The 16,740-nt window shown below is 38.9% G+C and overlaps 1 protein-coding gene across 1 annotated transcript in view; it reads left to right on the top strand.

Annotated features, from left to right (window-relative positions):
- Nucleotides 1-16,740, top strand: part of USP34 (ubiquitin specific peptidase 34) — a 146,602-nt gene that overhangs the window by 8,346 nt on the left and 121,516 nt on the right. Inside the window, 1 exon segment of the mRNA XM_009319630.1 lies at nucleotides 159-322. Coding sequence (XP_009317905.1) covers nucleotides 159-322 — 164 coding nt within the window.

Here is a 16,740-nt window from a genome sequence, read left to right on the forward strand (position 1 = left end):
ATTTTTCCGAAGCGACTGCTTGTGTGTGAGGGAACCGGCGCCTAAAGAAGCCTGGCTTGGCTTTGCGAGGGCCGGGCGGGCGTGGGGGGGGAAGGAGCTCCCGGGTGTTTCGCTTCGGGGGTGGTCTCTTGCTTCCTTAAGAAGTTTCCTCTTTACAGGTGTTACCTAAACAGCCGGGAGGGTCGGAGGGTTAATACAGCAGGTATTCCTCCCGGCACCGCTGAAATCCGATTGCGTTTTGGGCACGAAATCCCCTTTCCCCCTATGCAGCAGGCCTCGTGTATCCCTTGGAACCTGCTCTCGGTTCTCCGTGGCAGGCAAGGTACCTTCCCAGCTTCTCAGAGGCTTGTCTCTGTGCACTGCTTCATGAACAAAGACTAAAAAACATGATTCGCAGAGATGCTGAGGAATTCAATGAACTTATCAGTAGAAGTTTGTGATTAGCGGGAAGTTCAGCTATCTCAAATCTTAAACATTTTTCCTGGTTGCACACTGCGGTCTGCTTAGAGGCAGATCGTGTTCCAATAAAGTGAAGCGCAGAATGCTTCCTCGAACAGGCTTTGGGTAGAGTTGTCTTTTTCTTAACTCTTGTGAGGCCCAATTGCATGTGGAGTTTGTTCTTTCCGAAGATGTATGAGTAGATACTATGCTAGTTGAATGTTGGCCTCTTTCTTGCTGGGGAAGTACGATATTCGGTGTTTTCAAGTAAAAATGTACGTGTAAAACTAACTTTCAGGAGAGTCCAGAGGCTGGAATAAATCAGATTGGGAGGTTAACATCAGAGAACTGTTGGGTTGTTAAAATCGTTTGCCAAGTTTGTCTAAGCTTGTAATTCCAGTGTCTTATTTTGAACAACCGTTGTGATGTTTACTTAATTTAGCACGCATATCTTATCTTTCTCAACTGGAGAGGTGGTGAATATGTTGGTATTACAGACTGAACGCTTATTTAAACAGTAGGCTCAAAATAAGACTAAACTATCAGCGGTATACTGATGACAACTGTTTGTTGGAAGAGATAACTTCGCTTGGTTTTGACGGATTGATAAATAATCATTGTTTGAACTTGATCAAGATTGGTACAATCAAACAGAAAAAAGTTGTAACGTTAAATTTGATATTTCAAGAAATCTCTGAAATTGCAGTATGAATTTATTTTTAGAACCATTTTAAGGTAATTGGGATTTAGGCAGCTAGATATTCCCTTATAGATAAAGCAATATCTTAAATCACTTTAACAGTATTTTTTAAAAAAAAATGTAACTAGGGTGTGGATAATTTAATGGTTCTGTATAATTTAAGATATGTCTGCTATTTATGAAAAGGAAATTTGGCTTTTTAAGTCAAATTTATTAGGGAAGTTATATGCTGCTATTGCTATATAGTTAACTTTCAAAAATGCCTGTCAGGTAACATGAGGTTTGTCCTTCCATTTCAGAGAAACAAGCATACTTTACATAAACATAACTATTTTGTGTGCGCGTTTGGATACGAAGGCACGTATGATGGTGCATTGTGTGTGCCACCTACCTTCTCACTGTATGAGAATGAGCTGTGAGGGAGGTATACTTTCTTTTATAACTTCAAGTTGTGTTCTTTGCATTTCTTAAGTAATAATTAAAGGTAACGTACAAAAATAATGTCAAGTCTTGGTTTTTAAAACACTGCAGCAAAAACGAAAAGTGGTAGTAAAGAATGAGGTCATGCCCAAAATGTGTGAGCCAGAGACTGCCAGCAGTTTCCTTTTCTGCCCGCTGAGCATTTGGGATCGCCTCTTCACTGAAACTACTGAAACAGTGTTTTGAAAGAGGTCCAGGAAACATAATCTAGTTTGTTTTAGAAATTTCTTGCTAAACTAAACATTTTTACGGGGAACACATACTGCCCTTTGTCTTCGTTTACCCTAATGTTTACAAAATAATTATTTGGTATCAATTGTATGACAAGTCATCTAGAAAGTGAATTGACTTACAACTCTTAATGTGTTGTTTTGAAAAGAACACATGGGAAGCTCCCGTTTTCTTAAGAAGTTACCAATTTATGGATGACAGAAGGATGGCATTTAACAATTCTGCAAACAGCCAGACATATTTTTATTATAAACATATTAGTCCCACTGTAAACTGCTCCAATGTTAATCCAAACCCCATAACAACGTGCAGAGCTGGAACTTTTGTCTAGCAGCGACCTTTCTGTAGGCCTGGGGTTACGTCTTGCTAGAGCTCATTACAAGACTCGGGGTCCTTAGGCCTGATTTTGTAGCAGGTAATCGGTGGGCCTGCTTCTGTGGCACTCATAAGGACCGTCTGAGATCTTGTGGAACTGGAAACCTGTAGTTTGAAAAACTCATTTTTTGGCCAAAGGTCCGTATGGATGCGTATATATGTATTTAACAAAAGTTTCATTGCTTAAGCATGAGAAGTGGGCAATATTTTATGGACAGAAGCAGCAATGTTGGTTTTTTTTTTGGGTTGTTTTTTTTTTTTTTCCCCTTTTGCAGCATCTTTATTTTCAGCATTTGATCTAAGTATGAAACCCAGTAAGTTCCCTGATCTTGAAGTTATTTCCTGAGGAGTAGTAGTAGTTTCAAGTTACGATTTGATCCAGGAACTCAGTAAAACACAAATTCCTCTATGAAATGCCCAGGCTTTAAAGCAGCTTTTGCGTTGTTCGCTCACAGTAAACAGTCTAACATCTCGCTGAGTGCTCTAGGTACGTTAACATCACCTATGTTTTCCCAGGCAGGGGTTTAGTTGGAGTAAAGTCTGTATAAATTCTGGTCTGATTTCTGAATTGATCTTCTACAACATAAACATTTTTAGTAGCCTTAAATAGAAAGGGAAAAAAAAAGGAAGACACAATTGTTTACTTTTTAAGATAAGAACACTTATTTACAAAGGACTTAAAGATTCTCATGGCATTAATTATAGGGACTTATTTAAATGTACATACTTTCTGCAGGAAAAATGCGCGGAGGACATGATATGCTTTTATGTTAATTTGCAGCACTCTGTATCCCGAAATGAACCCTCATATTGACACACTGTACATTCCTTGGTTTCTTTGGATGCCAATTCTTGTCAATCTAGGAGGGTTTATATTGAGTTTCATTTGTTCTTTAGTAATATTTACATTACTGTGCTGTCCAGAGGCCCTGATCAGGATAGTTCCATTTTGCTAGGCACTGCACAGATATCCAGATAGTCTTAACTCAAAAGTAAGCCAGAAAATACAGAAATGTAAGATTAAACACGGATTTTTCTGTCTCAAGTCTTTTACACCACGGTTTTGCAGGTCACTGTGTCACACCTGAAGCCATGGTAATAGTTTCAGCTACCTATAGAACTATGCTATCACTGGGCACTTATACAGGCTTCACTTGAAAGTATAGAGTGTCTGATGCTCTATGAGAAGTGTTTGTTGAGTGTAAGATTGTCGTCGTGTGCCTGGGAGTGCCGCCTCTTAGCCCAAAGTGGAAATCTAGTTCTCAGACTGGTGCTGAGTCAGTTGTGCTTGTAGTCCTGGCTGTGGCATGTCCCAGAGAGCCTGGCTGGGCTTGGTTGCCTGAGAGGCTTCCCTTTGGGACTGCGACTGGTGTTGGTGTATGTTGACTTACAACTCTGTCGATGGTTTTAGTTTAGGTTTGTTCTGTTCTTTTTGTTTGGTTTGGTTTTTAGTAAGAAAAAAAATTACAACATGGGAAATAGGTTTTATTATACAGCGGCAGTTGTGGGCTTAGGTAACTTTGGTAGGCCTACGTTATTTCCAGTTCTTGGTTTCTGGGAACTAAGTTTGTTTTCTTCCCAGCTTTCTGCTTCGCTTTCTTCAGTGATTGCCTCTTTAGTCTAATTTTTTTTTTTCCTAGCAGCTCTGAAACATTATAAAATCAGTTCACATTGATAAATAGAGGCTTCTAGGTATTATTCTACTACACAAGCTTGCAGGCCATTTTACTCGTTATGTTTGCTCTTAGACCTTTAGTAAAACATAAAAAAACCCCAAAAAACCCACACAGTTTACTCGAGCACAGGAGCAAACTTGTGATGTAGACTAACATTGTAGTTTTCTGTCCGTTATCACTGTCAGCTGGCCTGCAGAACTGCTCCCAATATGATCAGGTCCATAAAACACTTGAGATGCTGGAGCGTTTTACTATTTGTATAGCTTCAGGATAGCCCTGAATTTGGATACTGAAGATGCTTGGCTTGACTTGTTGCCATGTAATCCTGGCATTTAGGAAGTACAAAGAGTAGACTTGGAGGTTGAGTGAGGCTATGTTTACCTTGAGGTAGATAAGAAATCGAAGTATTCCAAAACATTGCAGCATTCAGTTTGCTCTTCGGGATCTGGAGAGGATGAATATTTCATACTGTGAATATTCATGTATTATTTTAGATATTGAATATACATTATAATAAGATCATTACAAATATTGCATAATTAACATCACTTGGTCTACAAGAGCTGCTGTCACTTGTTCAGTGGTTGCCTGTAAGCTTCAGTATTGATTATTTGACTACCCGTAGTGTGTTGTGCAGATCTAGTGATTCGTTTGACTATTTCTCTTGTGCAAAACTGTAAAACAGTTGTCTCTGTTGCAGGGCTTTTTTGGGGGGGCCTTTTTTTTAAAGATTCATGTTTTCTTTCTACTTACATGATATTTCCATGTTCAGAACCTCTGCAGAGACCCTATGGAGGTGTTATGGGGGTAACTGCCCAACTTTATTAGGCTAACCTAAATCTTTACTGTCTCCTGTTGAGGAAAAGAAGGTCAATTGTTTATAAACTTTAAATTCGGTGATTGTTTTATGTTTGCTTTTGTCTTTGATGCTTTTTAAGGGGATGAGCAGCCAGACTTAAAGGAAAATGAAAATAACTTTTCCTTTATTGCCAAATTGCAGTTATCACGGGCTGTGGTGAAGTGCTACTCCAAATGAATCAGAGTAACCAGAGACAAAAAAATGGGAGGAGGAACTTGTATCCTTTCTAATTGTGAACTTTCTGAAGCGAAAGGGAAGGTGATGCTGAGATAAAGTAGTTCCAACTTGTTGTTTGTAACTGTAAAGCAGTTGAAGGAAAAACTCTGTGACTTTAATAGCTAAAAGGCTTCTATTTTTAGAAAGGTATTTCAGCTTTCGTTCTGTACAATGATTTTGGTTCATGTTATTTGATGTGATCAGAAATGATTTTGTCCTGAAACTTTTCCTGTTGAGGCTGCTGAAGACTGGTTCTTTCTCATTGCTCAAGCCGCTTGATCACTGATGCTGAAAATTAGTTACGTAAATCCCGTTCTGCTGAGTTTTGTTGTGAGTTATGGACCGTTGACATATATTTACTGAGATCTTTCTCTTTGTATATAGGGAAATCTTATGTTGGATAAGTACTTGTTACAATATTCTTAAAGCTTAAGAAAGCCATGGAAGCTGACATCCTTACATTAGTTACCACATGTAATATTAAGGAAATTAATTCCTTTATTTATAGTAGAGATTCTCAAATTTTATGCTGCAGATGCTCTCAGCCTTCCTAGTGAGGGGCCTGCACAGACTCTACAGTTATATTCCTGCTTAGTTATGTGGGTAACTTCAAGGAAAATCAAGGAAGAAAGAAAAACATCCCTTGCTTTATTTGATTTTTTTTTTAAAAGATATTTGACTAGTGTAGACCTTGAAGTCATCTCATCCTGTTAAATTTTTTTTCCATACCTGTATGGCTTTTCCTCTGTAAGGGTAGTTTTCAAGCTACGGAATTCCTAAGCAAGTCCTGGGGCGTGTCCAAGATGATGTGTTTTAGGCTCTCCTGGATGTTGTCAGTGTCAGTTCCTGGGAGAGACTAGCTGTTCTAACTGTCCTTAGATGCTTAGGTGATGGGGAGTGTAATGGGGCACTGTCGGTAAGAGGATGTTTGGGCTAGAAGTTTCGAGCTGCGGTTGAAGGGGCAGTACCTTGGAGAGCAGACGCTGGCCCTATTTCCCTCTGCCTGACTTGGAGGCGATGCCTTGGCTTTTGGAGGACCAACGGTTTTGTCTTGCTTGGAAGGATTTGCGTGACTTCAGGGGATTATGGGACTCACCCTTCCTTTTAATTTGTAGAATTCCTCTTTACTTATTTTTCTTCCACGTTAAACAGTAAAATATATTTCTTCGTTGTTAATACTGACTTTTCACTTTGTGGCTTTTAATTCCTTGCTACTTTGATTTCTCCGTGTCACTGCAGTTTGCTTCTGTCTTCCTGTGTTCAAGTAACATCGAGTCAGAAAAGCAGATCTTGCTTCCTGGAATCATGTTCCGTGGACAAGTGATGAGCAGTCTGCAATTTGGCGTTTCAGAGATTGGAAGGGGAAAGCAGTGTTGACTACTTGGTTCCTGTTATTTCTTGTATTTTCTTCTTTGAGTATTTAGTTTCATCTAAATACTATCATATTCATACTCTATCCTGCACCTCATCTTTGTTGCAACTCTTCTGTTAGCTTTCAAAGTTGTTGTTTTTCTGTGCTTGTGATTTTTTTTTTCCATTTCTCAGTTTCCGTTCTGCTTACTCGTATGCTCTTTCTGCTCTCCCCTCTGTTCTCCGCCCTGCTTGATTCTTCAGTGTTGCTTTATGTATAGTTCTGTGTCTTTGTGTTACTCTGTTTCCTTTTACAGGCTTCCATAATAGATTCCCCCCGTCCCCCCGGTGCTCTCTTGATGACTGTTCAGGTCTGATTCAGAAAAGACAAGAAATACCACAGTCAGAAGTTGCCTGTGGATGATGGCAATGCTACGTTGGTGTCTTGATGCTTTAAGTCCCGTTGAGTCTCCCACTGTACAGAAGAGAGTTTCTTAGGGAGGGAGAGAAAGATTCTCTGTATAGAATGGCTTTTATGATGTAGTTACTTTTTTTAATTTCTTTTTTTTTGATGTAGCTTATCTGTTAGTTTTGCCAGCTCAGGTAGCTAATAAGTAAGGATTTTTGCAGGCTAAACTATGCATTTATAGGTGTCAGGATGCTGGGACAACCTGAAAAATAATCTTACCGTCTTCAGGAACGAGTGGTTGCGATGACTACTGAATGCTGCTTATATGAATAGCATGCTGCAGTTAAACATAGTTGTGGCCATTTAATTTCTGTTGTTTAAGCATATGTTGTGGTAATTTCTTTTTTTCATTTTGTGTAGCAAATGGGCAGTTCCTAGAATCTAATCTGTGAAGAGGTGAGAAGCCATTCTTTTCGCTTTCTTCCTTTCCTTGCATGGGAATTGATTTGCAATCTGAATGCTAAACATGGACATATAACAGTGAGGGTCTTTGTGGTTTTCTTAACACTTGGTTAAAATACCCAGCTTATGTGTAGTTTTACAAAGTTTTACTTTTGGGATTTTCCGGATCTGGCTTGTATGGTGAAAGGTGAACTTCGTGAGGAAATTTGGTGCAAATACATTTTGGCTATTTTCAGAGAGTATTAGAAGAGGAAATAGTTGCCCTGTTTATGTAGACGTACTTGTATGTGTATGTATAGAACTCCTCTAGGAGATTTAGTGCTGGAACAACTGGTTGAAGAAGTTGAAACTTGGCAGAAGAAGTCGTTGTGGGAAAAGCGCCATTGAGTTTTGACCTTTATTTAGCTAACGTGTAGAAGGTCTGTAAATAAGACTTCAAAAACACATGACAATTGAGGCATGATTTCTAGATCAGCATCCATGCAGATCATTGGTTCCTGTCTAGGAAGTGAGTGGCAAAGGTTTTTTTGCCTCTTTTCACCCTAGATTGAAGAAGCTTCCAATTCTTTGCACCATTTTATTAATTGACTTCCACTTGAGAGTCTTTAATCTATGTAATTGTGTACAGAAACAGGGAAACGTTTAGGATGAAAACTAAAGCAAAGCAGGGTGCTGTGGTCTTACATGTGTTAGCCAAAAGGCTTACTATATACGCTGCTCCTAAGTAATGTATAGATTCCTTAATAGCTGAGAATGTGCTACTTCCATACCTGCTGTGCTAATGAGCAGGCAAGGATGATTTCTTGTAGCTGCTTTTTGGCAGGTTCATGAAGAACAACTGAAGCACTGGAACTTTCTGCAAGCCTTGAAAAAGTTGTGTGGGTTTTCTTTTTTTTTTTTTTTTCCCCCTTCTTCCAGCTATAGAAGTGCATCACTTTTTTAATTTCTTATTTGTGTAAAACTAGTGCCCTCAAAACGTGAAGTACACTTAGAAGAGTAGAAGTCCTGCTTTTTAAGCTGCAAGTGGATTTTTCTTGAGAAGGTAGTCTGTTAGCCTCTTGCGTGTTCCCCTGTAAGAAATCATGGGTACAAGAACTACAAATTGCATGGTATTAGTGTGTGTGCTTTATGCTGTGTTGTGCAACGTTCATTGTCTTCATCTCTCTACTGTGCTTCTCAACTCATTTTGGGGGGATTTGATAATTTTTAAGGAGAGCTTAATTTAATTTTCCGGAAGTGGTCAGTTGCCTGTTTATTAATCCATGACACATAACTATTAAATGCTTCCTAATTTAAGTTACAATACAAACCCCTTTGTTTTCACCACTAGTGAAATTATTCTTTTAAGTGGATGGGGGTGGTGGTGAACTGAAAAACTAGTATTTTTCAGAGTCATATTCTGCCGGTAGTATCTGCATTTTGCAAATCTAGTGATGGGTTTTCATTCTGGGCATCAACAGAACTGACAATGCTGTCACTTTTACACTCTTCCTGCTTGTAGAAGCGATGAACAGTGCTGGAAGTAGACAATGGCACGTTTGCAAGGGAGAACAACTCCAGAAAAGCTGTAGAAGGTCCAGAACATCAATACCTACTGGGGATTTTGGGAAATGTACTATGTAAGCTTACAGGCAGACCAGCTTATGCCACCCTTTTCAGTCACCTGATGTTTCAGACAGGAGGTGTGTGGTGGAATTACATGCTAGGCTGCTGGTCATCAGTTGATACAGGAGTGTGAAGAACTTTATTTTTCCTTCTTGGAGCTAGTATAGGATAGCACTGGGGAGTGTGAGCTCAAAGCTCAATCAAGGTAAGTTGTTTTGCTTGGTTTAAGGATGGCCAATGCAGTAAATTCTTCGCTGCATTGGCCAGTCTCTGACTTCTTTCACAGTTAAGAATACACTATTGCTAGTTTACTTATGGTTGAACTAGCATTTTTTTTTTCCTGAGCTACTTTCTTTCTTAATCTTTGAAATTAAACTTTTACCACAAAGTATTTCAAGTCATAAGTCTCAATGCTTTATCTGCTGATGTGGTATTTGAAGTAGATACAGTCTGATCAAGTTGATCAGATTTGAGATCAATTTTTATCGTTCTCTTGGAAACTCGCTAAGTCTTAACAACAGTGCCAGTTTGAATCTTTCCAAAGTGAGTTGGCTTTGTACATTGTGTTTAGCCATAGTTACAGATATTGACCCATGTGCACTTGCTGATAGGGGACTTGCAAAGTATTTGTTTATATCAAAACAACATCTGTAAATATGTTTTCTGATTGGGGGGGATGCTTGTCATGAAACTGAACTGCAGTCTTGGAGGTACTTGTATAGACCATAGACATTGCCTTGCCATCTCTTATTTCTTTCAGTCTATTAGCTTTCAGAAAAAATGTATATAATCATGCATTAGCCGATAAATTACTGAATGCAGCATGTGTTTCAGTGAATTATTAAATACAGATCATCTAGCAAAAGTGAGCGCAAAATTTGAGCGTATGTTTGAAAGTTGAGAGAGAATGCAACTTCGCTGCTTGCCTACCCTTTTTCAATATTTTATTCTCCTTTTTGAATGAGGGTTGCTTGCGTCTGTGTTGATGAAAACAAATAACGCTGTGGAGTTCAAATGCTCAGCAAGCTCTTCTTGGGCCTTCAACGAACCGCCTGAAGGTCCATTTAGTGTAATGACCCATTACCCATTTATCTATCTTCTTGTTTAAGCAGGCTCAAACACACTTTGTAAGAAATAAATTAATTGTATTTGCCTCTCACGGATTTTGTCCCTAAAACCTGGAGCACAGTCATTAGTTGCTTTTGTTATAAATCTGCTGGTAATCTGTTGCTTCTTACTGTTTGTGGTGGCTCAGTCGTGGGCTCTGGCCTTTTCTTTCTGGTTGTGGGGGAAAAGCTGCTGTTGTTTTCTGTGACTGATTCCTAGTGTGCCAAGTAGTACAGCTGAACTCTTGCAAGGTTCTCTCTTGAAAATAGAATGCTTCCTGGAGTACAAATTTAATTTTTGCGTTCCTTGCTACTTTTAATTAAGACTAACAGAAAACCTCTTTAGCTTTTGGAACCTTGTTCATGCAATTAAATCTTTGTTCTACTTGTAAAATAGTTTGATAAACTGTGAGTTCTATGTTTTCACCTTAAAGTAGTATTCTAAAAAAGTTCAGAGCTGGATTATTTAAAGAAAAATCATTCAAAACCAAAGTCATTCAAGTAATGATCTATTATTTTTGAAGTTAATATGTTATTAAAAGGAAAGAATGTAAGTACTCTATTTTAAACTGAAGGTAAGCAGCCCTTTATCAGAGCAGTAGTTTCGGCATTGGCAGTGTCAGCCCTAGCTTTGAAATTTACCTTGGGGTAATTAGTGATATGCTAGGAAATTCTGGTTTTATGCAGTGCTTGGCCAATCCTGAATTGATTCCTTAAGAAACTTGTAGTGGCTCTTGTCAAAATACGATGATGAACAGCCTGACTCTCCGCATCTAGTATATGTTTTGGTGATGTCAAGCAGACTTGATTGTATGGAAATACTACTCAAATTGAGCTGGATTTTTTTTTATTAAAAGAGGAACTATAGCAACTTTCTCTTAAAGATGAAAACGCAGTCTTCCCAGAATTGTAACGTCTTATCTTGGAGTCAAAGACAATTTACAATACTGAGTTAAAATAGGACTCTGAAATAAGACTTTTTTTTTTTTTTTAACTCCAGCGAGTGGCACAAATGCTTTGAAATTGCTTTATAGGTTTTTTCCTTAGTAATGTGTAACTTGCCTTTCCCTGGAGAGGGAGGGCTGCAATATCTTTGCTGCTGAAAATCCCAAGATAATAGAAGCATTAGGAGGTACAGTACAAAGATACCATAGATCTTTTCATAGATGCCTTCCACCTGACATGACTAACATTGAACCAGAGCTGATAAATCCTGCTGGACCCAGGCTCACCCATGCCGTACCACCAGGCTGCTGCTCCCCTTGCTCAGGCTTCCATGGAAATGCAACAGCCTGGACATCACACCGGTCTTGAGCAGACTTCCTGTGTTCCTGCTGTGTGGTGCTGGGGTCAGTGAGCCCTTTCCGAAGCCGGGGGTTTGAAAAGGACAATGCTGAGACTCCTGGTGGGTCGTCTTGGGCCGGCAAAGCCAGAGCAACGTGCAGGTTGGCCCCTTTTTGATTCCATTCACAGCCACATCATCCACAAGCTGATCTTGGATCATTTTGTACCAGTGTTTGATCAAAACAGCCATACCTGCGTTACACAGTATTTAACTGATGCAAGCTCATTCTGCTCCTTAAATTTTCGACGGTAGTCTTACACTTTTCTGTATCCATGCCGCTCCATGCTGGATGTGATGCTGCTTTTTCTCCCGCCATTGGCATAAACCAACCTGAATTGCGTATTTCACACTCCCATCTAGTCCAGATCAAATTTCTACTGCTAGATGATAGTGCATGGATTCAGTATTTGTGAACTTTGAACTGTGGCTAACTGCGGGAGCAGCGTGGGTTCACGCAGTGTAGTAACTTAGGCTTTGCTTTGTCTGAAAGTTGCAGTGCTGCTTCTGGACCTGAACTGGCTAATGAAGCAGTACAGTTGTCTTTCTTTAGATTATAATTCATCTGGGCAGTTCTGGGTAAATTACCAGCTGATAATTGAGATTTGACCGCATTTAAAATAATTTCGTGTCGAACTGTTCTCCTTGGAAGCAGTTGCTGTACCACGTTCTCTTCGGGAAGGTGAACATCATAAGATGCTCTTAACAAGGATGATTGTTGGCTTAGGTAGATGTCTACAGCCATTCTGAAGAGGGCATTTTAACCCAAAGAAATCGTGACCTAGCATGCTGAAAACTTTAGGATGGCACCACTTTTGAAAGATGACCATTTTAAATTTTATACAGCTTTTCAGAGTCAGCTTCTGCTGTTTTGCTCCAGACTGCCTTAGCGTATTATAGTAAAAGGAAAATAGGTGTTTGCTGGAGAAGATGAGGGAGATAGTATTGAAAGGGAAATACATGTTAAGTGAAGAGAATGAGATTGACAGAGAGAGAACTCGGTGGTGTTTGCAGGGAAACAGAGAGATAATATAAAGATAGCAATTACTTAAGATCAGCTGATTTGCCCTGTTCTGGTAAAGTTGTGTCTTACAAGTGCTGTCTATCTGATGAAATACCAAGGCTTGTGCACTAGGCTTGTGCATAGTGTAGCTATGCTATGCATTGGAATACTGAATTAAAGCTCTTCAGGCCTTTCTGATCTCGTGGTAGCGATGAGGAATTATGCAGGTGCTGAATAATGAGCAGTTGTAACTGCTCATTATTCAGGGGGACCAGTTGTAACTGCTTTTTCAGGGGGACCAGTTGTAACTGCTTTTTCCTTACTCTTTTGAGTAGCTTCTCTATTTCCAATCATAAGAAGACAGTATTGTTTAGACTTGCAAACCTTTGTCAGATTTGTTGAAATTGCTTTTATGTTCAAAAGTTTAATTGTCTGACAGAGGCCAGTATCTTGATCACGGTTTGTTTTTTCTAAGGAAATGAGACTTTAAAAGGGTTACTGATTCCTGTCTGCAAGCTATTATGTTGTCTCTGTAATATTTCCTTTGTAAACGTTGTATACTTTGTAATCAAAAATTTGCAGGAAGGAAATTTATGACATTGGAGCATTTATAAATTAAGAAATTTAGAGTTACATTTAGACTTAAAATTAATTCAAGCCTGTTACGAGATGGAAGTGGGTATAGTTATTCGTAATGCTGTGCTGTAGTGGTATGACAAGGGTGGGCATTGACAACTCAATATCATAATGATACCGTAAAGGCGCTCAGAAGCCTCTTAACCATATAATTATAGAATTTTATTACTACAGTATTTTGGGTGACAGGTCTGATTTTTTCCTACATTAACCTGGCATTTGAACAGTGTTTCTAATACTGAAGAATTAACTTGCTTTTTTTATTTGATAGTACATTCTACAATAGTGTTTCAGCACTTGTTGGTTATGTGTATCTAGTCAGTATTCTGGGGCACTTTTGTTTTATGGAGACTGAGGAGTGGAAAGGAGACTTTTTTCTCACTGAAAAGTGGCAGAAAAGCTTGGACAGTTAAACTATTGCCATTGAACTTCAAGTGGACGCTGTCCTCTTAGATACTTGTCAAAGATGGCTTTGTAAAGGTCTGGAAGAACTCTGGTGAGTAAATCTAAGGCAACCATGAATTCTTCATAATAAAAAAGGAGTAATTCTTATAGATGAAAGTAGAAAGGGAATGGGAGACACTAAGCTCTGTGGCTATCATCTTATTTACTATTGATCCTAAACAAAAAGAGACTCCCCCCCTCCCAAATGATAGAAAAGATCTCAATGCATATATGTATAAAAAAATTAACGTGCTAGTTCTCTGTGTGAACAATGATATTATACAGAAGATGATGTGTATATATATCTTTCAAGATTAGTATTATTGTCCCTTATAGTGTTTCACTTAGCGTATGGCTCTTGTTTCCTCTATTTAGTCTGTATCAGGGAACAATTTCTGAGGATGATGTTCATTTTGAAAGTGATCTAGTCTTTCCCATGAGAAGCTGATATCAAATGAGGCTTGGGGGAGGAGGGGGAGGGAGCAGAATCTGTATGCGACTGTACCTCGTTACAGTTTTGAATATGTAGAAATTAGTTATATATATTTATAGAGTTTTCTATTGTTTACTTTTTACTATTTTATGTTTCTGAAAGTAGAGAAAGTACACTTTTTAAAAAAAAATACTATTTTTACTTGCCATTTGATTTCGTACTTAGTGTGATAAGTGACCTTTGGATATAAGATATTCCTCGCAAGTCTAGCATGATAGTTGTCCTTGAGGTCTAATTACAGTCTGTTCCTCTAGCTCTGAAGTTCTTGCTAAAAATGCACTTATGATGTGAGCTTCACTTGTTCACAGTTGAAATTATATTGGCCCCTTCTTTGCAGTTGATTTATATTTTTCTCATCTTCTGTGATTTTCTTGGTTTAGTAGCTTTATTAGTAGTTTTTTTCCTTAGCTTGGGAGATTGTGTTGTTTCTAGTGCTATAATACGCTTTTAGCAAATCACCCTTTTGTGGAAGATTAGGTAAATCACCCATGTTTTCATTTAAAGCTAGCCAAGTGAAATGGGAGATGAGGGAAACAGCACGGAAATTTTCTTTTTTCTGAAATGTTTTAAATTTTTACTTTGACCGTCGTGTGTTTTGGCTTCTCATCAGCTACTTGAATAAACAATTACATTTTAAGTATGTCTGATTTTTTTTTTTTAAAGAACATCTGAAAACTTACACACTAGAAGATGGTAAAAAAATCAAGCAATTAATAATTATTACTTTGGGTTAGTTAAGCAGCTCAGCGCTTTCTTATATGGTATTATTGTGACAAAAAGATCTCTAAACCAATTGCAAGTATGCAGAAAGACCCCATTTTCCTACATTATATTTGTAGAATATATTTAGCTGGAATTTACCTACGTACTAGTCCTTCTTTCTGCTGGTTAGTTCTGTCTTGGATGGATCTGTTTAAAGGCTTTCACTGTTCTGTTTTTTCCATGAGCGGTATTAGGGTGAAGTCACTCCAGATGGGGTGGGGCAATTTTACCTTTGCAGTCACTACGAAGGTGTTTACTTCTCTCAACCTCACACTCCTCCTGCTTTCCTTCCCAGCATCCCCTGCTTACATAGCTGCCACCCTGAGAATTCAGTGGCTTACAGAACCAACCAAGAATTGGGTAGTTTTTGGTTAGATTGGTAAGTTGGATCTGCTCAGTTCCCAGCCTGGCTCTCTGGGTTCCTGCAGGAGCGCTAATGATTGTTGGGAGTCGTTGAAATGCATGGCTACGGATGCTGTTAGTAGTGTGGACTTGAACTGGGTTACGGTGATCTTGAAGTTGGATCTAGTGCAGGGCAAAGGTGTTTGTGTGTGTGGAAAGTAAGAGGGAAGAGGAAGGACGAGAGGGTGAGAAGGTCTAAGAGGCTTTAACTGAGAAGAAAAATTTGCTAGAGCAAATTTAAGGAAGGAGAAGAAAGTTGAGCCCAGACAGCCCAGGAGTAAATTAGGGAAGGCATCTTTATCATTGCTAGCTTGTGAGTGCCTGGAGAAAGAAGCAGCTGCTGGAGACGGGGCGAAGGAGCTGAGCCTAGGATTGGAGTGCCGCTGCTGAGAGAGATACTAATAGATCATGGAATGACTGGCTGTAAAGCTCTGTAGCACGTATTATCAATTCGTATTGATGAAAGTACACAAACTGCCACTTTGACATCCTTCAGATGCTCTCAAAGCACATTAGCATGCCTTAGCGCATCCTGAGGGAATCGCTGCCTTAGGTATGAAAGTAGGGGAAAAAGTCTTATCCGCCAAATCAATTTGCAAGAAGGAGGCTTGTCACAGTAAAAGTTTTTGAAAAAGTTTGAAATGATTGTTACTGCTGGGTTTGAAACACTGGAAGTGTGGAAGACTGGGGAGACAGCAAATGAAGGAGGATCTAAGGCATGCAGTATGCTTGAATATGGGAGAGAATAAAAGGACGTGCTTTATTTACAAGTGAATGAGTCTGTTTTAACTACTGGCCCATTCAAGGTAGAAGAAAACTAGTTTGAAAGGAGAGAGAGAGAGACATCATCAATTGGAAGTGAAATCATATGCAGCAAGGGAGTCCTTACACAGCGGACTAAAATCAACAAATGCGCAGGAATGATAATGAGTGCAGTTGTTCCTATTGCTTTTCTGTCTGTACTTTTTTCAATTCAAAAAAATATTAGAAAGGCTTCCTAACCAACTGTTGCTGTACTTCAAGCTGCACGTGTCCCTAAGGAGAGGTGCTGTGAATCAAGAGTATCTTCAAAGTTGATATTCAGAATAAGCCAGAAACTTGAAAGCCTAAGATTTAAATGTTGGTTGTGAGGACATAAATCAGCTGAGCTGAAAAACATAATTTCTGCTAGGGAGCAAAAGAGAGCGCTTCAATGAAGGTGCAGTAGGAGAAGCTCTGCCAGATGTGTTGCTACCGCTTTTGGTAGTGGCACAGACTTAGATCATCTCAGTGGAAAACTGCAGCCTCGGTGTGGTTGCTCCTGTTTTGAACTTCCCGAGTATTTTCAGGAACAAAACCAGTAGTATTTCTAGGTACAGAATACAAAAGGGAAATCGTGTATGTAGTCACTATATTAATTAGCAATGATTAGTAAATATGACCACTTGAAGTTGGTCTACGTGTGAGATGTAGAATGCGTAAATGTTCCCTTTAAAGCCTTCTAGGAGTGAGACAGAAAAGTGATTTTTAAAGTTTAACGGTATCCTATTGAGAGACTGCTTTTTATGTATTTTTATATTTATGTGCATATATATGAAAATACGTATGTGCATATGTAATGTCCTTAATGCAGAGAAGCCGTAGGTATTTGTTTTGTGTGATTATTCTCTGAAGTGGTATTCTTCTGAGCTTTACTTTCTGATCTGTGCCAGCAGACTTTCATGAGTTGTAATTTTTGGAAACCTATATTGATAGATCACATAGGACCGCGC

This window comes from Pygoscelis adeliae, unplaced genomic scaffold (genome assembly GCF_000699105.1).
Source record: "Pygoscelis adeliae isolate BGI_AS28 unplaced genomic scaffold, ASM69910v1 Scaffold122, whole genome shotgun sequence".
Lineage (NCBI taxonomy): Eukaryota > Metazoa > Chordata > Aves > Sphenisciformes > Spheniscidae > Pygoscelis > Pygoscelis adeliae.